General features: G+C 35.8%; 1 protein-coding gene across 2 annotated transcripts in view; it reads left to right on the top strand.

Moving 5' to 3' along the window:
• The window catches only part of Epha6 (EPH receptor A6), an 882350-nt gene that overhangs the window by 365185 nt on the left and 490842 nt on the right, over positions 1 to 26323 (top strand). For both annotated transcript variants that reach the window (XM_021184474.2, XM_021184473.2), the window contains one exon: positions 3760 to 4095. In XM_021184474.2, coding sequence (XP_021040133.1) covers positions 3760 to 4095 — 336 coding nt within the window. The remainder of the gene's footprint in view (positions 1 to 3759; positions 4096 to 26323) is intronic.

Below are 26323 nucleotides of genomic sequence, written 5' to 3'. Positions count from 1 at the left end.
CTTTTCTTGTCTGAAGGCATACCTATCTGAAAGCCCACAAAAACATAAAATGACATAAAGTAATACATTCAGCATTCTTTAATAAAAATTCCCAACATCTTTTTAGGTCTAGCGTTTGGTAATAGGAATACTGGCGGCTGGAGATTCCTTCCTGTACATGACTGACATCAGAACTGCACAAAAGGAAATAAGAGACAATACCCTATGGGTATTTTATTCCCAATTCTAAGAAGGGGCAGAGTGTCTACACTTTGGTATTCGTTCATCTTGAGTTTCATGTGTTTTGCAAATTGTATCTTATATCTTGAGTATTCTAAGTTTCTGGGCTAATATTCACTTTTCAGTGAGTACATATCATGTGAGTTCTTTTGTGATTGAGTTATCTCACTCAGAATGATGCCCTCCAGGTCCATCCATTTGCCTAGGAATTTCATAAATTCATTCTTTTTAATAGCTGAGTAGTACTCCATTGTGTAAATGTACCACATTTTCTGTATCCATTCCTCTGTTGAGGGGCATCTGGGTTCTTTCCAGCTTCTGGCTATTATAAATAAGGCTGCTATGAACATAGTGGAGCATGTGTCCTTATTACCAGTTGTAACATCTTCTGGATATATGCCCAGGAGNGGTATTGTGGGATCCTCCACTAGTACTATGTCCAATTTTCTGAGGAACTGCCAGACTGATTTCCAGAGTGGTTGTACAAGCTTGCAATCCCACCAACAATGGAGGAATGTTCCTCTTTCTCTAGATCCTTGCCAGCATCTGCTGTCACCTGAATTTTTGATCTTAGCCATTCTGACTGGTGTGAGGTGGAAGGAGTTACAGAGACAAAGTTTGGAGCTGAGAGGAAAGGAGGGACCATCTAGAGACTGCCATATCTGGGGATCCATCCCATAATCAGCCTCCAAACGCTGACACCATTGCATACACTAGCAAGATTATGCTGAAAGGACACTGATATAGCTGTCTCTTGTGAGGCTATGCCGGGGCCTAGTAAATGCAGAAGTGGATGCTCACAGTCAGCTATTTTATGGATCACAGGGCCCCCAATGGAGGAGCTAGAGAAAGTACCCAAGGAGCTAAAGGGATCTACAACCCTATAAGTGGAACAACAATATGAACTAACCAGAACCCCCCGGAGTTCGTGTCTCTAGCTGCATATGTATCAGAAGATGGCCTAGTAGGCCATCAGTGAAAAGCCCATTGGTCTTGCAAACTTTATATGTGTCAGAACAGGGGAACGACAGGGCCAAGAAGTGAGAGTGGGTGGGTAGGGGAGTGGAGGGGGGGGGAGGGTATCGGGGACTTTTGGGATAGCATTGGAAATGTAAATGAAGAAAATACCGAATTAAAAAAAATGAAAAAAAAAAAAAAGAGAGAGACAATATCCCAAAGCCAATGCAGTATCATGTGATTTATTGCTTATATTTTGCTCATCAATAGTATATAATAGACTTTATTGCCATGGCCCCATCCTCAAATAATGCACCACAGTGTACTGTGATGTTCTTTAAAAATATGTCTCTTCCATACATTAAAACCTTTGAGTCTGGCTGGGAAGATGGTTCAGTATTTAGAAAAGTACATTTTTTGAGGGTTTGAGTTCAGACCTATAGAACCCATGTAAAAGCAGGGTTCATGGAGCAAGCGTTTTTTAGTCCTAACTCCCCAAAGAAGAAGAAATGTAGCAGATTAGTATAATAGAAAAACAACAAAAAGGCCAGGTCTCAAACAAGGTAAACGGTAAAGATTGATACTTAAGATTGTCCTCTGACCACCACCCATTCTCTGTGGCATATGGATGCCTTAATTAACCCCCACTTATTTATACACAATTATCCACATGTACACATGAGTGAACACACACAGATGCATGCACATACACACACACACACCTCTACAAATTTCATTTTGTAACAGTTAGACACAGAAAATTGTCTAGCTGTTCTACATAATGTAACTATTTTGAGTTATCTATAATGCTCCATGCTGCCCCTTGCAACTCAGTTCATGGATTCTCTAACTGCCTTCTAATCCAGGTGCCTCCCTGTCTGTTCCATATTTGCTTGTTTTTAAGAATTTTCTTGACTAAAACTACATACTCCTGACCTCTAATATTCTCATCACTCTGACCATGTTTCTTATCACTGCTAATGTTTTCTTATGTTGTTACCAAGAGTTAAGTCCCTTCTGATTGTTTCTATCTCAGCTCATGCACTTTAACATTCTAAAATAGTAATTTTCATCATTTGAATCTGCTAACATAAGTGTGCTTTTTATTTATTTATTTTTTTGATTGTCCAGTAAAAGTCAACTGCAACAATGCAGGAATAATATCTACCACATCTACCAGAGTATCAGCCACAGAGTAGCCACTAAAAAAAAAAAAAAGCATTCATTTAATGAATACATGAACATAAGTTGATATTCAAAAGATATCTACATCACAATTTGAACTTCTGCCCTAAGAGAGTATTGAAGAATTCCTACCTACTGAGCCGTTTCTCTTAAAAAAGAAAATTTCAGGACTCTTTAGATTTCTTTAAATTAAAAATTCTAAATTGTCTGAAAAATGTGGGTTGTTCCAGCATTTGTATAATGAGCTATTTTTCAACTTTTTTTGTTTTGTTTGTTTGTTTTATGTTTTGTTTTTGGTTTTTGTTTTGTTTTGTTTTTCGAAACAGGACTTTTCTGTGCAGTCCTGACTGTCCTGGAACTCACTCTGTAGACCAGGCTGGCCTCGAAGTCAGAAATCTACCTGCCTCTGCTTCCCAAGTGCTGGGATTATAGGCATGCGCCACCACTGCCCGGCTTTCATCTATTTTATAAAAAATATTCTTATGGAATTTTATATACCATGAGAATCTTTATATAGACAATATCTCATCGATTCTAAGACATTAAAATATCCCTTAACACCTAGTCTGGCCTTGATGAGACAGACCTTCAGCTCATATTTTATCAGTGAATGAAGAGTAGCTGAAATAGAAACTCACATGAGTAAAAAAGATTAACGGCATAATTTTACAAGATGATACCATGAAAGGCTGCTGAGTGCTATGTGTTATGCTATATATAGAAAACCAAAATGTAGATGACTACACACATCATGAGAGCAACCTAACTTAGGTGTTGATGACAATGAAGATAGAATTGGCTAAGACTTCTTTAGGGATATTTTCTAATTATTGCCTCTGATTTTCATTTCTAATACATTTCTAAATGATCTGCCCATTCAAAATTAATGACAATATATTCCCAACAGCTGGAAAATATATTCTGTGTATTTGACAAAAAAATGAATGGGTGTTTTTTTTTTCTACTCAATAATGAGAACACAAGTTCTGAATGCTGTACACAATTTGATGAGTACACATACCACAGTTTCAAATTATGAAAATGGTAAGATAATTAATGAGGATATTAAAGGGCACATCTCATAATTTACAATTTCAACCCATTACATATTTTACAGCAAACAAACTTTGAAAGTGTTCCTTGAAGATATATGGACTTTGACATTAAATATTGAAGTTTAAATACTCAAAAATTAAGAAATGTACTGTATTCACCATTAAAGTTTCCTCCTTAAGCTTCATTAGATATTTAAACAGATCCTTTATAGTTCCTATAAGAAAATGGCTACCAATTAATATTAAAAATCAGCTGCATGTACTTATGAAAATTTCTATGTTGCACCACCATCTTTCATTGTTCTATGAAAATACAACTTATTTTCTAATTGCTTTTCTCTAGGACCACCTTCAGCCCCTAGAAATGTGGCTTTTAACATCAATGAAACAGCCCTTATTTTGGAATGGAGCCCACCCAGTGACACAGGAGGGAGAAAAGATCTCACATACAGTGTAATCTGTAAGAAATGTGGCTTAGACACTACCCAGTGTGAGGACTGTGGTGGAGGACTCCGCTTCATCCCAAGACACACTGGACTGATCAACAATTCTGTGGTAGTACTGGACTTTGTGTCTCACGTCAATTATACCTTTGAAATAGAAGCCATGAATGGAGTTTCTGAGTTGAGCATCTCTCCCAAGCCATTCACAGCTATTACAGTGACCACAGATCAAGATGGTAAGTACCATTACTATTCTCTCAAAATTGACTCACAGTTCTCTTTTATGTGTAACATGTGTGGTCTAGCTTAGTTTAATTTAATTTGGTAATTATTTCTATTGAAATATTCATTCAATAGAAAACATGACTTCTTTGCTTTCATATCTTATCATGATGAGAAAAAGAGGTTTTGTTTTTTGGTTGTTGTTGTTGTTGTTGTAGTTGTTTTGGTTTGGTTTGGTTTGGTGGTTTTGTATTTTTTTTATCCTAAGCAGTATGGCTGGCAAGATAAAATGCTTCTCTGTAATGAGTGTTTGTATTTTTAATACAACAGGATACTGATATTTCTTAATAAGTGCATATTTAATTTTACCAGTGAAAGCAGCTATAAATAAAATGTTGCTAAATGCGCTAAAATTCAATCAGCCCACTTATGTTTACCCTCCTTTTTACATGTCAAATAAAACAAATAGCAACAAGTTATTATAATTATAATTAATCTGTATTTTTAAAAGTTGTAGCTAATGTGTTTAACAATGGCATTATACACCTTTAAAGAAAACGCAGTCACACTAACAGAGGTAAGTGTACACACATACATACACATACATATTCAAATACTATTGTTTATGTGATATTATGAAAACAATTTAAACTGATGTAAAACATGATAAATTTAGTTAAAGGTATCATTATATGATTACAAAATTTTATTCTTATGTAGTCAGGCATAAACACTCATGGATTTTTAGGTATATGCTGTCTTTACTTCACCTCCAACATAATTATTTTACAGAGTGGGATAACAAAAAAATACAAACTCTTAAAATATCTTTTAAGAAGCAATAACAAATTCTATAGATATACAATAGACTGCTTTACAACTGATAGCATTGGCAAACACACATAACAGAAAATTATAAAAGAGAAAGCCAGCTTTCTAGGCTTTATTAATTTGCTGTATCCGCTGTAACCAACATCCTGTACTTTGTGACTTACACAGCAATTTCCCTTTCACATTGCTATTGGCTGGAAGTTAATAGAAAGACTGCTTCCAACTTGAAATGGTTTGTAAGCCTTTCAAAATGGCAAACTTTTTCCATGTCTCCATATGGTCTTTCGGTCTTGTATCCAGTCCTCAAAAATTCTCTTTGTGTATGGACATCAGTTATTGAATTATGACCACCATTGTAACCTTAGGCTTCCTTAATAACTCATTAAAGACTTACTGCCAAATATGTCATGCTACTGGGAACTCAAAGGTAGATTTCATCTATTGAGTACAGAATAATAGAATAGTTCAGCTCATAACATAAAGCATTTGTGTTACTTAGTATAAACTAGGTCTTCATAAGAATACTAACCAAAACTTAGTATTCTTTAAAACAAAATGATACAGAATGTAGATATAGTTTTGTGGTTAATATTCCTTGGTGTTTTCCAGAAAACACACACACACACATGCACATGCACACACACACACACAAAAGCATGATGCAAAGAGATCATGTTTCTGTTTCCATCACCCATGTTAGGAGGCTGACAACAAAATGGAGCCCTGGCTCCAGTTAGTCCGATGCTTGTTTCCGTTCTCCAGCTGCACTTGAGCACACACACATGGCAGGCACTGGTGAAGCCTAACACATAATCCAATGAATCTTATAAGAAACAGAGCATACTTATTGTATTGGCATGCTAGTCAACATTAAGTAGGATCAAACTATTGCTACATACATCTTGGAAAGCTCTTGAGAACATGATGTTAATTTCCCAAAGCAAGCCCAAAATTATCTGTATGATATGATTCTACCATATGACACCCTTGAAATAAAGATTGGGGAAAATTTGGGGGAGTGATGTAGCTTGGGATGTGTAGCAAGAAAAAGACCCATGATCATCAAACAATCAGCCACTAGCCCCTGATATTATACCTTTAATGAACAGTCTCACTTACAAAGTGTAAAACAGTTTTATTGTTATGTCTCTGTGATAGAGTAGACTGAATGAACTTCTATAATCTTAGAATCAAATATACTGCATTATACTATAGATGTAATAAATTACACACACACACACACACACTGTGCATATACTGACAACTCCATTTATATTATCATACTATATGTATTTAAGCAGGATGCCCCAGGGTTATCTGAGGGAGGGGAGGAGTGATGGGGGAAGAACTCTGGGAGGGGGATACAAGGAGAGGGAGCAACAATTAAAAGAAGGAAAACATTCTTATACCTATGAATATGTCACAATAAAACTTTAAATTTATACTAAAAGTAGTAAATGTAAAATTTTAATTACTGTGAAATATTACATAAATTGTCTTGCTGATAAAATCTAGATCTGACGTTAATAAAAAAAGTTAAGGCAAATATTATTGTGCAAATCTTTATGTTTATGCAGCAATTTTCTCCTTCATTAAGAAAATAGCTACACATCAAATAACTTGCTTGATGGTTGTTCATATGGGATTCCTGTTTACTCCTTTTCTTAATCTCCTTTGGCAGGAGGAGAATCTTGCTGAATGTGACATCAGTAACAAGCACATTAGAATCTTCTGTATCCTCTGCGCTAGCTAATTCTTTCCAAGGCTTCTGTTGTTGCAAACTAACAAAATTACAATGCACTAGTTCTATCACCATTCTTTGTTTTAAAATAAAAATATTATGTTTTAAAATATTATTTTAAATATATATTTCTATAAGCCTGCTTATGTATTTTCCTTCATAAGGGCAGCAACCTTCCATTCTAAGATTTAAAAAGTATATTCAGTCTACTTCTCTAACACTGAGACATAACATAATTTGTTTTCTACTTTTTAAGTATCACCTACATGAAATTACAAATACTCTAGGGAATGGACAATTGTAAAATAACATAATCTGTGGGTTAGTACTTCTGTGTTCAACTCAAAGGTGTCAAAACTAATGTTAACACTAATTTAAAAGAGTTCATAGAAATTAGTGTCCTAAAACTAAAATTTAAGACTCACCGTTGCTTACCCAATTTAACTGCAATTCTTCATCACTCCATTTAAAGTATCTCTGAGAATTCTCTTTCAAGTCCTTGAGCATTATTTAGCAATATATGGTAGTTTTATTCTAAAAAAAACATAGTGAAACAGTGTGCCTTAATCTTTATAATCTTTATAAGTTACACATAATTAAATTATATTAAAATGGAAAGCTATGCTTTAGCCACCCATTTGAAATTCACTTGGTATATTTGTGAGGAAGGTGTTACTTTTGTAGATGACACTGAGCGATCACTTATAATCCTTAAAGTCTAGTTCCAAAAGTTTCACCAGGATCTAACTAGTACTCCTTAAGTCTTACTAAAGAGAACCCCAGGACAATGAAAGCTTGAGTATAAAAGTGGGTCTTTCTGAAAATAACATATAAGTCCTCTAAGGAATGACTAGAATTAATGTAATTAGGCAAAATAAACATGGGAGAAATTTCCAGATAAAAAGAAACAAGCGAGACACCCAAGTCAAAGGGACTGACAAAATAAAGATATTTCACAGAAATACAATTTTCATGAAAGCAACTAGTGTTAACTTAAAATTTGGGAACATACTGAGAGTGTTTCTAAGAATTTTTTTAAGTTAAGAAATAAACCATTTATGAAAAGATACTCTGAAACATCAAAATCATACTAGGAATAAGAAAATAAGTCGGTCTGTGGTGGCGCACGCCTTTTATCCCAGCATTTGGGAGGCAGAGGCAGGCAGATTTCTGAGTTCGAGGTTAGCCTGGTCTACAGAGTGAGTTCTAGGAGAGCCAGGGCTACACACAGAAACCCTGTCTCGAAAACAAACAAACAAACCAAAAAAGTAGAAAATAATGCTGTTTATGTGAACATTTTTGTATAATTTGGAAAATAAATTCTGTAAACCAAGAATATAAATATTTAAAGCATAAAACTATATAAAATTTACCATAGTTTATCTTATACAAAATAACCATTTTATCATATTTAAGAAATATTTAGAAAACCACTTAAATGTTTACTGTTGCTTATAATTAAACTTGTTTTTCAAAAGGTCTTCCTAAAGCAGTTGGTAGTGGCACACACCTTTAATCCCAGCACATGGAAGGCAGAGGCAAGTATATGGTCAATTTGGTCTACAGAATGCATTCCAGGACAGATACGACTACATAGAGAGAAAAAAATACAAAAATTCAAAAGAAAACAAAAAAGTAAAGTCTCTCCTCAAAATTAACTATTAAACTTAACTACAGTTATGAAAACAGTTCCTGGATATTTTGCTTCTAGATGAATAAATAAATTGTAAAGCAATTGTAAAGGAATCTAGCAATTGCTTGTTTTAAAAACTTGCAAAATATCTTTTTAATTTTTTAAATAAATATTACTGTAAAACATTTTAATACAACATATTTTGAGAATATTATTTCCCATCCCAATAACTCCCGTATTCTCCTTTTCCTCACTAATCATAAAACCCCATTACTTTCTCGTTCCTAATGACAAAAAGAAAACCAAAATCAAAAATTCATGATCCATGAGGTCTGTTTTGTGTTGGTCAGCTACTTCTGTGTCTAAGCCCTGCAATGGAGTGTGGAGTGTGGATACACTGTATCCCTAGATGAAAATGATTTTCTACTTTAGAGCAGCTATGGATTGCAACTGGCTCCTAAGTTATGAATGGGAATTTGTGCCTACTTCTCTTCATGCTGGAATTTTGCCTGCTTTGAACTCATACAGGCCTTGTGCATGCTGTTTCTGTGTCTGGAGGACACAATTGCCTTCTTAGAGCAGTGATCCTCAACCTTCCTAATGCTGAGACCCTTTAATACAGTTCCTCATATTATAGTGACTCCCAAACATAAAATTACTTTGCTGCTACGTCATAACTGTAATATTGCTAGTTGTGATTTGTAATGTAAATCTGATATGTAGGTTATGTGATGTGTGACTCTCAAAAAAGTCTTGACTCACAGGTTGAGAATCAGTGCTTTAGAGTCAACCACCATCTCTACCTTTTACACTATTTTTGCTTCTTCTACATAGATTCCTAAGCCTAGAGGGGAAGGGTTTAATAGAGACATCCTATTTAAGGCCAACTACTCATTCTTTCATTCTTTAAACATTACCCGGCTGTGTATCTCTGTGTTAATTATCACTTAATGCAAGAAGAACCTCCTCTTATGAGAGCTGAACAAGGCTTTGCTCTCTCACTATATCAATATGTCGTTGGATTCATTTTACTGCTATGTTCTTTGTTTGTTTGTTTGTTTGTTTTTTTGCTATGTTCTTTTAACAAAGTAATCATAGTATGCCTTTCTTCAGAACCCATGAAATATGTAGTCTCAAGTTCTTAGCTTTAGTGACATTGTCAGATATGGGTTTGGTATTCTGGATAAGTCCAAATTTTAATTAATTAGTATGACCAATCAATGAGAGGTATACATGTAACATTTTTTTCATACCTTACTTACTTAAATGTACCATAAAAGTGTATCATTATGGAAGCAAATCAAGAAACCAACAACAAAAAGAATATTTTTAATTTCCTTTTTTTGTTGTTTTTTTTTGTTTTTGGTTTTGGTTTTTTCAAGGCAGGGTTTCTCTGTGTAGCCCTGGCTGTCCTGGAACTAACTCACTCTGTAGACCAGGCTGGCCTCGAACTCAGAAATTCACCTGTCTCTGCCTCCCAAGTACTGGGATTAAAGGCATGTGGAACCACTCCTGGCTATTTTTAATTTTCAACTCATGGTAAAAATCAATCAACCAGTCAATCAATTAATCAATAAAATGTACAATTCAATACAAGATATTTTTTAGATAGAAATTAGCAAAGTAAAGTATTCATCATTGGCATTCAAGAAGAAGCAAATTGTGTTTATAGAAACTCTAACAAGTGCAAACACATTCAAAATGAAAGATACGCACTTCATTGCTTCTGCTGATGTTGATAAAGGGACATTAAATCAATTATTATCAGAGGCAAATTGTCAAATTCTTTACCTTCTCAAAATGTGTGTTCAATAGCCCCATCACCGCTGCTGGATGACAGTTAAGTGTAGTCTGCAGTCTGCCTGGAGCTCATCCTTTCATTGTGAATTCTTCCTCTTTGCTCTGGCAGCTGTAATTAATTTAACTGGCACTGAAATAGACTTAAATCTATAGAAACAGATCTATGTGTTTTAAAACCTGAGGTGTTCCCTTTTATTTATAGTATAGTTCACTGAAGTTTGGGAACACCACCTATTTAAAATATCAACCTCAGTGCCTTGCTGGAGAACGTAATTGGGCCCACTCTGAGCATCATGCCTTATGCTCACGCTTTAATGTGCTTTATAGCTGGATGTCTTTTCACGCTCATTCTTTAAAACTTCTCTCTAAAACTGGCACAATTCTATTCCATCAAGAACAGAAAAAAAAATCAAAGCTTTAAGTATTTCCTAACAGTACACTTTCTAGAAGACAGTAGTATAAGGTTTGTTGTTGTTTGAATAGGAAAAAACCATGACCTGACCAGATGCTAGCATTTCTGTAGGCTGTGTTTTTCATGTTCATACAGCCTAAGCAAATGTCTAGAGTCTAAAGCTACAGACATCTTGTATTAAAGCGTAAAATTTCCTTGTCTCCTCAGGAAAAGTATTGCTCTCTGGAAAAGTGCACTGAATATTTTATTTTAGTGAAGATAACTGAAATGTCAGTCTAGTTTATCATTAAGTTATAGCCCTGCCAACGGTTACATTATATTACAATCTGTAATTGTAAAGTTTATTTTTACTCTTGCAAAAACATCACACTGTTTCCAAGCTTAATGGTTTTTAATGTCAAGCATCTTTTGATTAATTGATACAGAAAGAGACTTCTGACCTTATAAATTAATTTCCTGCGAAATAGTCAGTGACTCAGCTCCTAGTCTCCAGTACAGACAGTGGGCCATTCGTCCTGAATAGTTATGAAAACATTGACACATGCTATAATTTCACTGGAACAGGACTGTTCATTTTTAAAAATATTTTATTTTTAAAAATTTCATACAAATGTACAATATTGTCTACTACCTAGTATGTCCCTTCTACCTCCACCCTGGATACAACCACCTGTCTCTCTCTAACTTTATATTCCCTTTTTGTCCCCTCTGTGTTATTATTATAACTATAACTATTCCCTTGAGCCCACTTGGCACTAGCCATATGGAAACGATGGCAGGAGTATCCACTAAAACATGAATACCCTACTAGCGATCCATTCCCCAAGAAAAGGAACTGTTCTTTTCTATTTGAGTGCTCTGCAGTTCAAGAGTTAGAGTACTGATCTTGTAATTTTTTAAAATAATATTTTCCCCATCTATATAATAAATACTATCGAAAGATAAAGATTGTGTGTTATTATACATAGAATGAACCATCCTATAACTAACTATTACAACTATAGTATCAAATGCAGTAAGATGGTGTGAGTTAGTCTTTCATTTATACATTTCATCAATGGGAAAATATTTATTTCATAGTTATTTCATCCAGATGATCTGTGTCCTAGGACTGTCACAATACAAGTACAAAGTGAAATTCAATGTGTCTCTGCTGGCATAGTCACTATTATAGTCCCTGTGAAGGAGAACTGAGCAAACTGAGCATTTTGGAAGAAGTGGCTGGACAGAGAAGCTAAAAAGAATATCTTGACACGTGAAACTTGCGTTATCATGTGAATCTAAGAGAAATTTCTGTGAATATATAAAAGACTATGGCAGAGAATGGTCACTTAAAGGGCAAAGTCTTAAATTCAAGCCGAATGTTTAGAAAGTAACAAGAAAATACTATTGCGTATTCATTCCTTGACAAATGCCTGATTTCACCTGCATTAATTTTCTCAGTGCTGTGCCTACTGACTTTACAACAAATGTTATTTATAATCAACAGCAAACTAGTTTCTAATATAGGTATCCTTTCTTCTCCTCTTAAGGAAACATGTTAATTCTATACTTTATTGAAAGCTCCTGGCTTTTAGGGTTATCAACGTTTTCTGCTTTGGCATACTTGTAAGAAAAATAACTATAAAATCTTTCTAATTTAAAATAATAAGACCATCAGCTGTTTTGATTCCTTTATTCCTATGTTAGTAATTTTCATTGCATTTGTCTGTACAGAATGAAAAACAGTAAAGATTAGTTAACCAAATGTGTTACGTCCTATGAAAATGATCCATAGTAATAGGTAGCAAACTAAATTGAAAATCAATGAATAGAATTGTAGTCTGAATTTTCTTTAACAGTCACATAATATAAAGTACTGCTATAACCTAGAAAAATTGCTAGCAATGCCAATGCAAATCTTAGTTTAAAAAGTAAAGTCACCTTGATTATATGACTAAACTATTTACAAAACTGATTGATTTTGAAAACCAGTTCATCTCTGATAATTGTTGATTACTGTGCTTTCATGTTTAATTTTCTGAAATATTTGAGGTGATACTTTGAAATATTTTGAGGTAAATAATCATAATGTTGAAAGCACATTAATTTATTCAAGAATCCATATATACATTTTAGCCCTATCAAATAATTTATGTGCAATATTCGTTGACTTGTCATATATCTTTCAATTATATCATTTAAAAGCCAATTACTGATTTTTTTAATCAACATAAAATTCCATATAGCATCTTTAGTTCAAATAGTTTTTCTGTTGCATATTCATCAGCATTTCCTTAAGATTCTGAAGCAATCAGTACAAGTTATGTAGTCTCTATTGCACAGTGAATAAAACCAAACCAAAACAAAACAAAAAGCATTGTACCCTTTGCTTACAAAGCAAGGACAAGGGGCCATAATGGAATGAAACTTTAGTGCTCCTTGTCTCTTGTTATTTTTCTCCTGTTTTATCATAGGGCTTCTACTATACAGGTAATGAACCCCTACATACAAATGGTAAAACTTCACATTATTAGCAGGAAGTTTAAAATTCACCTTTATATTGATCAATTCAGTTGTAGATGCAAGTATAAGAATTTTAATTCACATACAAAAATCATAGAAATTGTACAATTCATTTTTCTACAATCACCTTAACCACTATGAGCGTTTCAGGGAGTTTGAGCTAAGAAATACAAACTATATAAGGTTAGAAGGCAGAATAAAAGAATTTCTCTAGGTCTTAAATCCACCCTAAGGGTATCCCACAGTTACTGGCACAGGATGAATGAAGCAACTCTATAGTTCAGTGAAATAAGGCTGTCTCAGAATCCCAGCTTCATTTCCAATACCCAGTAGGCCTCTGGTGCTCTAGGAATCTTTGAGAACTCCATCTTGGAAACTGTAATTAATTTGCAAATGATTGAGTGAGTATGTTATGTACTTTTTGTTGCTGTAATAAGTTCCTTGACCAAAGCAACTTACAAAAGTAAGTGTTTAATTAGGTTTACAGTTTCAGAGGGAAGGTTAGAAGCCATAATGGCAGAACAAAGAAATAACTGAGATCTCAGAAGGCAGAGAGAGTGCACTGAAGAAGAGTTCTTCTTCTTCTTCTTCTTCTTCTTCTTCTTCTTCTTCTTCTTCTTCTTCTTCTTCTTCTTCTTCTTCTTCTACTCCTCCTCCTCCTCCTTCTCCTCCTCCTCCTCTTCTCCTCCTCTTCCTCCTCCTCTTCCTGTTCCTCTTTCTCTTCCTCATCCTGCTTCTTCTTCTCTCTCTCTCTCTCTCTCTCTCTCTCTCTCTCTCTCTCTCTCTCTACACACACACACACACACACACACACAAACCATGTGTATGACAGTTCTGATTGAAATCATTCGCATAATGTCTGGCTCTGGCTCTCCCACTGGAGTTTGGAAGTAGATTTGGAATTTGGAAGTGGGCGTTTCTTCTAGAGATCAATATGTTTATACACTAAAGTATGTATAGCAGTTAACAAAAATCTAACACTAGGGACTGAAAGACATCTTGGCTGAGAAAAGGGGAGTATGACAGAAAGAACTTTCTGCTCAGTTTTGTGAGATGGATGAACACTGAACCTTTCCTGGATACCAGGGCTTAAATGTACATCATTCCATTATAAAACATGTCTAAATTCCTGCCACCTTGGCTTCTTTTCTATGATGGACTGTAACCAGGAACCGTGAACTAAATAAACTCTTTTTCCCCTAAAAATAAATAAATAAATAAAATAAAACATGTCTAAAAAGATGAAGATTTTTAAGATACTCAAGCCGAACGTTAAACACTTTACAGACTGAGGGCACAGTACAACTTACCATGACACACACTCAAATAATACTATAACTTTTCTATTTTTATGCTTCTTGACAGCATGAAATGATCTGGGACTAGGTCACAAGCATGTGCTACACATGCATGTTTGAGACATGGCACCAGTGCTCTAATACAGAGGAGCTAACAACATTTTATTCTCTAAGATTTAAAAGCAAATGTTCATATTAAGTAATAAACAAACGACTAAGCTAATATATATACAAATGTATATATATGTATATATATGTATAAATATGTATATATGTATATATGTGTATGTGTGTATATGTGTGTATGTATGTGTGTGTATAAATATATATATATATATATATATATATATATATATATATTCTTCTTTCAACTAGGAAGGGTCAGACATCCTCACACTTTCTAACCAGATTTGCCTAATGATAATAAAACATCTAAATACCTATAGGTTGCATTCTTATTCAAGCCTCTGTATTCTATTCCCTGCTCCACCATGGCCTCGTGGAATATATATATATATATATATATATATATATTATATATATTATATACATATATATTATATTATATATTTCAATATATATTTTAAATGCTGAGTGCTTGAAAGATTACTAAGTATGTCAGTCTTTAAAATTTATTTAAACTAATAATGATTAAATAGTGGTATATTTCATTTGTCTATTTTATGAAAGAAAATATAATTTTTTAACCAAACATTTATTCTATGAGCCATGAGTAAAGTTTTTAATACTGAAAGGTTAAAAACAAGCAAATATTGGAAGGCAGTCGTATAATTCACGCTATGACAGACTCATCATAGATTTCAGCTGTTGATGTCAATGTTTATCTGTATGATTATTTATAAAATATTAAACAAACTTTCTTCTAAAGTAGAAGAGAAGGCCTTGCCCTTGAATAATTATAGTAAGGTCACTGGAGATATTTTCATTCATTCTTATTGTGTATTAATTTTTAAAACTCCATCTCAGCCTGACTAGTCCTCAAATAATTGTTCTGTAAAATATCTTCCAAAAACTAGCACACTCATACACACACACATATACACACAAAGTATATGTGTGTTTGTATGTGCTGTAGTTAACCAATTTGTTCTGTGATAATTTGATGCATGTTTATTTAACATAGGATTTACACTCTGCCTACTGTCTATTTTCTAGCTCCCACCCCTGTCTACAGTCTACTCTTTCCTACTATTGCCTTTTTCATATTAATGTCTAATTTTTGAGACCCACTGAATTTAACAAGGGCCTATAAGTAATCATGAGTTGGATACTACCCTTGCGATCCTTGGGGGACTCATCAGTGGTTTCACAACAGAAGGCAATTACCTTTCTTTAGGTTTTTTTTTTTAGCGATTTTTTTATTAGATATTTTCTTCATTTACATTTCAAATGCTACCTTGAAAGTCCCCTATACCCTCCCCTGCCCTGCTCCCCAACCAACCCACTCCTGCTTCTTGGCCCTGGCGTTCCCCTGTACTGAGGCATATAAAGCTTGCAAACCAAGGGGCCTCTCTTTCCAATGATGGCCAACTAGGCCATCTTCTGCTACATATGCAGCTAGAGGCACGAGCTCTGGGGGTACTGGTTAGTTCATATTGTTGTTGCTCCTATAGGGATGCAGACCCCTTTAGCTCCTTGGGTATTTTCTCTAGCTACTCCATTGGCAGCCCTGTTTTCCATCCAATAGATGACTGTAAGCATCCACTTCTGTATTTGCCAGGCACTGGCATAGCCTCACAAGAGACAGCTATATCAGGGTCCTGTCAGCAAAATCTTTCTGGCATATGCAATAGTCTCTGCATTTGGTGGCTGATTATGGGATGGATTCCCGGGTGGGGCAGTCTCTGGATAGTCCATCCTTTCTTCTCAGCTCCAAACTTTGATCTGTAACTCCTTCCATGTGTATTTTGTTCCCTATTCTATGGAGGAATGAATTATCCACACTTTGTTCTTCCTTCATCTTGATTTTCATGGGTTTTGCAAATTGTATCTTGGGTATTCTAAGTTTCTGGGCTAATGTCCACTTATCAGTGAATGCATATCATGTGAGTTCTTTTGTGATTGGGTTACCTCACTCAGGATAATATCCTCCAGATCTATCCATTTGCCTAAGAATTTCAGAAATCCATTGTTTTTAATAGTTGTGTAGTACTCCAGTGTGTAAATGTACCACATTTTTTATATCCATTCCTCTGTTGAGGGACATCTGGGTTCTTTCCAGCTTCTGGCTATTATAAATAAGGCTGCTATGAACATAGTGGAGTATGTGTCCTTCTTACCGGTTGGGACATCTTCTGGATATATGCCCAGGAGAGGTATTGCTGGATCTTCCAGTAGTACTATGCCAAATTTTCTGAGGAACCGCCAGACTGATTTCCAGAGTGGTTGTACAAGCTTGCAATCCCACCAGCAATGGAGGAGGGTTCTACTTTCTCCACATTCTCCCCAGCATCTGCTGTCACCTGAATTTTTTGATCTTAGCCATTCTGACTTGTGTGAGGTGGAATCTCAAGGTTGTTTTGATTTTCATTTCTCTGATGATTAAGGTCATTGAACATTTTTTCAGGTGCTTTTCAGCCATTCGGTATTCCTCAGGTGAGAATTCTTTGTTTAGCTCTGTATCCCATTTTTTAATAGAGTTATTTGAATTTCTGGAGTCCAGCTTCTTGAGTTCTTTGTATATATTGGATATTAGTCTCCTATCAGATTTAGGATTGGTAAAAATCCTTTCCCAATCTGTTGGTGGCCTTTTTGTCTTATTGACAGTGTCTTATCAATTACCTTTTTTTTTAGCCATTAGTGCCATAGCAAGGTGGAGGGCTAGGGGAGCACCTGACTGATTGGTGACAAGTCTTACTCAATTCCAGAGCAAGTACCTGCAACTGCTGAGTCCAAGTTTTCGATGACCACCGTGTCTTTTAGCAATGGTCATTTCACAGACCTTTTGTCTATTGTTGGTTCTTACATACTTCCTGTTCTCTCTTCTACAGTGTTCTCAGAGATTTAGATGGGATGGTATAAATGGATTATTTAGGTCTGCCGTGGCTACTTTTCCATTGCTGTGACAAAACTTTATGACCAAAGCACCTTCTAAAAGTAAGAGTTTAATTGGGCTTATGGTTTCTGACACATATGCTCTATAATGGCAGAGTCTGTAAGGCGTGTTGGCAGGCACCTAGAACATTAGCTGAGAGTTATTTCTTGATCCATAAGCAGGAAACATAGAACATATTGAGAATGATATGAGTTTTTTGAAACCTCAAACCTTCTACACAGTGACTCACTTCTTCCAACTGGGCAGGGCCAGACATCCTAACACTTTCTAACCAGGTTTACTGACTGAAAATACAACATCCAAATACCTATAGGTTCAATTCTCATTCAAGCCTCTGTATTCCACTCCCTGCCCCACCATGGCCTCAAGGACATATCATATCATAAAGTGATTTTAATCCAACTTCCAAAGTTTCTTTTACAGTCTAAAAACTGTTTAAAAATTTCAACTCTCTCCTGTGGAGGTTCAATGCCCCAAGACAGGGGAATGCTAGCATGGTGAGGCAGGAGTGAGTGGGTGAGTGGGGGAGCAACCTCATAGAAGCAGCAGGGAGGAAGATGGGATAGGTGTTTGTGAAGGGAAAACCAGGAAGGGAGATAACATTTGAAATGTAAATAAATAAAATAACCAATAAAAAAATCCAAGTCTCTTCTGAGACTAAATATAATCTCTTAATTTACTACCTTGTAAATTTAAAAATATATTATATACTTCAAACACACAATGGCACTGGATATATAGTACCATTCCAAAAGAGAAGCAGGGTGTAGTAAGGAAAATAATGAACCAAAGCAGGACTGAAACCCAGTTGGGAAAACTCAGTATCATGTAGTTCCATGTCTGCTGTCCAAGGCCTTAGATGGTTTTGTCCTTCTGGCATTGCTGCCTGAGATATACATTACATTGTTCTATCACATTCGTTCAGAAATCTGCACACAGCTCTTATATCCAAGGGCTCTGAAATTTCTAACATCTTGGGATCCTCAGTGTAATTCAGGCTTCACTTCTACAGCTTTAAACAATGTCTTCTTGAGGACTCCATATTATTTTTAAAAATTACATAAAACCATGTAATAAAAATATTAAAAATCAAAAAAAAAAAAAAAAACTAAAAGTGATGCAGGTTAGATTGTGAAGGATGTTGCAAGAGTTTCAGAGAAATAACAGTAATCCTATAACTTCAAGAAACATTGCCACACACAGGGTGTAGTAAGGAAAATAATGAACCAAAGCAGGACTGAATGTAGCCTACATATCTTAAAAAGTCAACAAGAAATAAGGACATTTTATTTTTATCTCTAAGATGGGATGACATGTTTACTGGATGCAAATAACATTTACAATATTATGATTAAGAGATCTGAAAGCCTTATATATACCGACTTCTGAATTGCATGGCAATTGATGCCTACATATATATATAAAACCATAAGAAAATTAGTGACACAGTTATGTCATAGTTGAAATGTTTTCTTGTGTGTGGCAATGTTTCTTGAAGTTATAGGATTACTGTTATTTCTCTGAAACTCTTGCAACATCCTTCACAATCTAACCTGCATCACTTTTAGTTTTTTTTTGATTTTTAATATTTTTATTACATATTTTCCTCAATTACATTTCCAATGCTATCCCAAAAGTCCCCCATAGCGCCCCCCACTTCCCTACCCACCCATTCCCATTCTTTTGGCCCTGGCATTCCCCTATATTGGGGCATATAAAGTTTGCAAGTCCAATGGGCCTCTCTTTCCATTGATGGCCGACTAGGCCATCTTTCGATACATATGCAGCTAGAGACAAGAGCTCCGGGGTTCTGGTTAGTACATCATGTTGTTCCAACAATAGGGTTGCAGATCCCTTTAGCTCCTTGGGTACTTTCTCTAGCTTCTCCATTGGGAGCCCTGTGATACATCCAATAGCTGACTGTGAACATCCACTCCTGTGTTTGCTAGGCCCCGGCATCGTCTCACAAGAGACAGCTATATTTGGGTCCTTTCAGCAAAATCTTGCTAGTGTATGCAATGGTGTCAGCGTTTAGAAGCTGATTATGGGATGGATCCCTGGATACNGCAGTCTCTAAATGGTCCATCCTTTCATCACAGCTACGAACTTTGTCTCTGTAACTCCTTCCCTGGGTGTTTTGTTCCCAATTCTAAGAAGGTGTAGTTTTTTAAACATCTACCTATAAAATATAATAGCTTGCCTGAAATTCTATGTAGTCCTGACAAGCTCAAACTTTTAGTGATCTTCTCTCTTCCACATCCTGAACACTGGGAATAGAGAACTGTACTAGCACATCTAGATGTTTATATCTCTTTTTATTTACTCCATTGTATTACTTTAAAAGAATGTTTTGGTTATATGTCAATCCTTTCTAAATATTGTCAATAATTATTTAGACCCCAAATCCTAACAGAACCTGCCACATAAAATATATGTATCAAATAGTTGCTAAATAAATTGATGAATTAAGTGAGAATGTGGGTAAATACTTTACATGTGCTTTTATATAAACATGTCACATACATACACAGAATTTATATCATACTCAAAGTCAAACCAAAAAGTGCTTTATTACAACATACTTGCCCCTTTGGCACAATGTGCTCACCAAATATGCCATAACAAGCACTTGGTTAATAGATCCATCATCCTGCAGAATGCAGATGGTCCTGTGTTCCTTTTGTGTAACCTAAGCAGGAATGCCTTGTGACGAGATAGGAGAGATCATTGTTCATTTGCTTTTAGGAATGAATCTCTAGGGTTCTAACTTTAATATCCTGTGTACAGAATTTTGTCTGCTATTTACCATCTGCATACTCATGGATTTATAACTCATAATGTCATTATATTTTCTGTGGATACTCCCAGTCGTTTAGCTATATGTAGAATCAGGAAACAGCTGGTCAAAATGTGATCAACCCTTGAGTTAATCCCAGAAGTGTCACTATGCAGCTGTGTAAATTCAGGCAAGTTATCTAATCTCCCTGGACTGCAGAGTCTTTACCTGCAAAGTGAATATTTTACGTCAGATAATAGAATGACCATTCCTATATCCAATAAACTCTGCATGAAGTCTTTTAATATTTAAATTCAATCGTATATACAAATAGAAAAATCCTGGTCTAATGAAAATTTAAAGCATAAATAGTCTAAAAATAAATATGTAAAGCTTCCTTACACCCCCACGAAGAAGGTACATACATAGACTGGAGAAAAGGCTTAGTAGTTAGCAGAGCTTGTCACACACAACATTGGAGCTCGGTTTTCAGCACCCACCTCAGGAGGCTCACTACTACCTACAGTTCTAGCTCCAAGGACTCTGTCATGCTCTCCTCTTTCAAAAGAAACAAGAAAAGGCATACAACTCAAACAAAAGAAACACAGACAAAAATTAAATCAAGTCACTTGCGAAGTATAATCAACAATGAGGAAGAAGAGAGAACACAATGAAGATAAATAGAAAAAAAGCACAAAAATAGGCGGTATAAATTAACACTCAGACAACAATATGATCATTAAATGCATATATTTGAAGATGTGTACAAAATAATTTTATTTTCTAGCAAAACTCAGTTATCAATTAAAGCATATAGAAGTTAAAAGTAGACAAATTTGTATGAAGCTGAAAATTTTACCAAACGTCGATTGATGTAAAAGCCGAATTCCTTTGGAAATTTAAGGCTGATTTACGTCATTGGCAGAATACAGGAAAGTAGAAAAGATTGGATATGATTTATGCTACCTATGAGTTGCATGATGCCTTACAATTAAACCTGGGGGGGGGTGACTGGAAAAGGGGTATAAGGTGAAGAAATAAATTTTAAAAAGGAAGAAAATAGAATATGTTAACATCAAAATAAAGGTCATTAAATCTAAAAACAAAACAAAAGAAAGCAAAAACAACTAAGCATTTAGAAAATGCTGGTCAGTGCTAGTGGGCATACAACAAGTAAAACCAGCTTCATTCAAAAGAAAAAAAAATACCAAAAGTTTATAACGTTAGATATGTACTAAAACTTAAAGGAGGAAAAAAGAATAAAGAAGAGTGACAGTCTCACATGGCCTGCCAGAGCTCAGTAGTGGAGCTAGAATGGTTCCAGAGTTATGAGCCCACACTGATCCCGTGATCCTGTTCAGTTCCCAGCACCCACATCAGGAGTTTCACCATCATCTTTAAATCTATCCCCAGGCAACCTAACATCCTCTGTAGATATTCTCACACATAAGCACATAAATGCACATAGACATACACATTTAGAAGGTTAAATAAATATTAAAAATTTTAGTTAAAAGGTCCCATATCCTGAAATTCTATTTTAGCAATCCATACAGGTTTTAACTGTAAAGAGCTTATCTGATAATTTTAGGCTTTACAGAAAATGTGCATAAGGACAAAGGTTGTACAATTGTTTTTAAAAGGCTATTTGGTCATTTACCCCATGTCCAAGTCCCCATCATTTAATCTTAGTGATTTAAAAAAAAAGCAGAACCAATAAAAGAAAAATCCTGGGCATTTGGGGAAAAATAAAAATATGCATCTAGGAAAAAGCTGAAAGGACATGAGGAGGAGGGCGACCTTGTAGGAGGACCAACAGTCTCAACCAATCTGGACCCTGGAGATCTCTCAGACACTGGATCACCAAACAGGCAGCATACACCAACTGCTATGAGGCCCCCAACACATACACAGTAGAGGACTGCCTAATCTGGGTCCAGTCAGTGAAGATGCACCTAACCCTCAAGAAACTGGAGGCCCCAGGGAGTTTAGAGGTCTAGTGGGGTAGGGGTGGGTGGAGATATCCATATGGAGACAAGGGAGTGGGGAAGAAGTATGGAATATGGAACAGTCCTCCATAAGCCCTCTTAGGATTAACAACCTAGGAATCATTACAGTGTACCACTGAGAAGAGCAAACCCTAATCATCTGTCTCTAACAGGGTCACGGAAAAGCCCCACCCTTGTGTCCTTATTTTTAGAGTCAAAATGTATACCAGAGTCAGGGGATGATTAGGAAAATGCAGAGCCATGCTTGTGCTATTTAGAAGATAATTTTGCACATATAAGTCAAGGTCTTAGTAACAATATCAGTTGGTCTTTTGTCAAGTATAAGCCATGCTGGATACAGAATTCTGAATATCAAAGAGGATATTTGGCTGAGGGAGGAACTTATTCTGGAATGTTCTTTTAATGAGAAAGCTTTTGAGAAACATAGTTCCCAATTGGGAACAAATTTACCTGGCATTGCAGCAAGATGCACAGTTTTGATAGTGATTTATATGCAGCCATATGGAATACTGGTTGTTTATACAGAGAACTCTCTCTGAGCTCTCAGTAATTTTTTTTTCCAGCCCTTAAGATTTAACTTCAGTGTACATAGTTATAAAAACTGTTTTTTCCATTGATCTGAGCTGTTGAATTCTTAACTGTAGCTTATTTTCACTTTGATTTTTCATATCTATAAGTGTCAGTCATCAGGTTTAGGAACTAAAATCATCGGCACAGGAATAAAAATGGAGAGTGATAATTCATGCCTGCCAGGGGCTACTGCCTCAGCCAGATGCAAACCACACAACCAGTCTCTAATAGTCTAATTTCAAATTAAGTGTGACAAATTAAGCAGGAAGCTAATTACTACCCTGAAACAAATAGTCCTGTGTTGATTGGAAAGGGCATCATAAAGCCGTGTTTTACCTTAACAGAATGCCCAGAGGAAATATTAGAAAGTAGAGATGTACAAATAACTATTAGTTTATGTGAAAAGGTGGGCTAGATGCAGATATTACAGCTGGCTTAGTGAGTCCAGGTATGTGAACTTCTTCCAAAAATCGTTTGTTATAAAAAAATCAAAGACAAAAATGAGTAGAATCACATGTTTCATGGTCCCCATAACTGTATCTCTACCCAGATTGACTTGATATTAAAATCCTATCAGCTCTTTTCATGAGACAGGAGTTTGAAGGAAGAATTATACTTTAAATGAAAATGACCTTAAAAACTTAGAGATGTTATAAATCATAAAGCCATTAAACAATTCTCATATATTTTCTGTACCTATAGTCTATGACTCACACTGCCTTCAAACATTAAATGGACATTGGCTTCTTTAGTTGAGTTCTTACCTGCCTTAATGTTTTGTTGATGGTAATTAAGGAAATATTTCAGAAGAGAACCTGGACTTTGGAGTTTAAGTGAACTTTAGGAAGGGTGCAGCAGTGTGCTGGCATCCGGCTATGTTCTGAACACTATAGCATCCAATGCAATAGTGCTTTGTAATTTCCTGGTATGGGACCTGAGACAACATAAGAAAAATTGATATCAACATCATGCTGATAAATGATGGGCAAATCAGAATTTATAGCCAATTTAGTCCCGAGTTATGACATTAACCATTAAGACATTCCTTTGAAACAGTACCAGTGAGTAGCAATTCTTAACTATAAGAAAATTATTCAATCATGAATTATTAGCTCCCACACTATTGCTACACTTACAATTGAACACTAGAAATACTCTTTGTTAAAATAAAAAGTATAGATTATTAGTATATACAGAGACTTGATCCCCCAACACTATCAATAGGACAAAATGGCAACCAACAGATTGGGAAAAGATCTTTACCAATCCTNCATCTGACAGTAGGCTAATATACAATATATACACAAAGAATTCAAGAAGATAGACTCCATAGAACCAAATAACCCTCTGAAAAATGGGGTTCAGAACCAAACAAAGAATTCTCACCTGAGGAATACCGAATGGCAGAGAAGCACCTGAAAAAATGTTCAACATCCTTAATCATCAGGGAAATGCAAATCAAAACAACCCTGAGATTCCACCTCACACCAGTCAGGATGGTAAGATGAAAAACTCAGGTGACAGCAGATGCTGGTGAGGATGTGGAGAAAGAGTAACACTCCTCCATTGCTGGTGGGATTACAAGCTGGTACAACCACTCTGGAAATCTGTTTGGTTGGTTCTTCAGAAAATTAGACATAGTACTACCTGAGGACCCAGCAATACTACTCCTGGGCATATACTGAGAAGATGCTCCAACATGTAATAAGGACACATGCTCCACTATGTTCTTAGCACCCTTATTTATAATAGCAGGAGCTGGAAAGAACTCAGATATCCTTCAACAGAAGAATGGATACAAAAAATATGGTACATTTACACAATAGAGTACTAGTCAGCTATTAAAAACNATGAATTCCTGAAATTCTTAGGCAAATGGATAGAACTAGAAAATATCATCCTGAGTGAAGTAACCCAATCACAAAAGAAAACACATGGTAATTACTCACTGATAAGTGGATACTAGTCCAAAAGCTCCAAATAACCAGGATACAATTCACAGACCACATGAAGCTCAGTAAGAAGGAAGACCAAAGTGTAGGTGCGTCAGTCCTTCTTAGAAGGAAAACAAAATACTCACATAAGCAAATATGAAGATAAAGTGTAGGGCGGAGAATAAAGGAAAGGCCACCCAGAGACTGTCCCACCTGGAGATTCATCCCATATACAGTTACCAAACCCAGACACTATTGTGGATACCAAGAAGTGCATCCTGAAAGGAGCCTGATATGAATATCTCCTGAGAGCCTATGCCAGAGCCTGACAAACACAGAGGCAAATGCTGACAGCCAACCATTAGACTTATCACAGGGTCCACAATGAAGGACTTAGAGAAAGGACTGAAGGAGTTGAAGGGGTTTGAAACCCCATAGGAAGAACAACATTATCAACCAACCAGATCCTGCAGAACTCCCAGGGACTAAGCCATCAACAGAGGAGAACACATGGCTCCAGCTGCATATGTACAAGAGGATGGCCTTGTAATGCATCAATGGAAGGAGAGGTCCTTCGTCCTGTGAAGGCTTGATAGATGCCCCAGTGTAGGGGAATGAAGGGCCAGGAAGTAGGAGTCATGGGTGGATGGAGGAACATCCTCATTGAAGCAGGTGGAGAGAGAATGTGATAGGGTGTCTCTGGGAGGGAGGAAAACCAGGAAAGTGGATAACATTTGAAAATTAAATAAAGAAAATATCCAATGAACTGTGAAAAGTAAAATAAAATGCTGTGTGTAGTCAAGTTATATATAACCATAACAAAAATGCACAGAACCAGTATTTTATTGAAAAAATATATTTTAGATCAGAGATCTGGAGATGTAATTGAACAACTACATCTACTTGCCTCATGCTACTCACAACAGTGCATTTAGCATCACATAGTGGGTACACACACAAGAGTGCTGAACAAATTGTGTGGAAGACTGAACATGGCAGAGACGAAGCTGAGAGACCAGGCTTAGGTTTTTATAACCGCTCACTCTTATTTAAGCAAAGCCCATCCTGAGAGACCTAATCTGCTCAGGGACACCTGTAGTATTCCTGTCATTAAATCTGCTGTGACTTGCCCTCATCTTCCACTTCTTCCAGATCCCACCATCTTTCTCTACAGTGTCACTAGGGAGCCAGCCAGAGCAGGCAACATAAGAGAACAATAAACAGGCTAAAGGATGTATTTCTGAGAAAAACAAAGGTATTTTAAAGAAGTCTCTGAGGATGCTCTCATAGCAAGCCTAAATAATTTGCACTTTGTAGTTACAAATAAAGCAAACTTACGAATTCTCAACCCCTGATATATAGTGACTAGCACCTAGATGAAATTTATAATTTTGTTAAATCAAAATATAATTTAATAAGCAATAGACTTTTAATCTAGATTCTCTTTTTTATTTTCCTCTTTCTTTCTTCCTTTCTTTTTTCCTTTCTTCCTTTCTCCTTCCTTTCTTTCTTTCTTTCTTTCTTTCTTTCTTTCTTTCTTTCTTTCTTTCTTTCTTTCTTTCTTTCTGTAAAATGCTTTCTAATTAAAGTAACAGTTCTCAACTTGTGAGTCACAACCCCTTGGAGGTTGAATAAACTTTTCACAGATCTTGCATAT

Source organism: Mus caroli, chromosome 16, assembly GCF_900094665.2.
Source record: "Mus caroli chromosome 16, CAROLI_EIJ_v1.1, whole genome shotgun sequence".
In the NCBI taxonomy this organism is placed as follows: Eukaryota; Metazoa; Chordata; class Mammalia; order Rodentia; family Muridae; genus Mus; species Mus caroli.
Note: the sequence above shows the minus strand (reverse complement) of the source record. Positions and strands in the feature narration are given on the sequence as shown.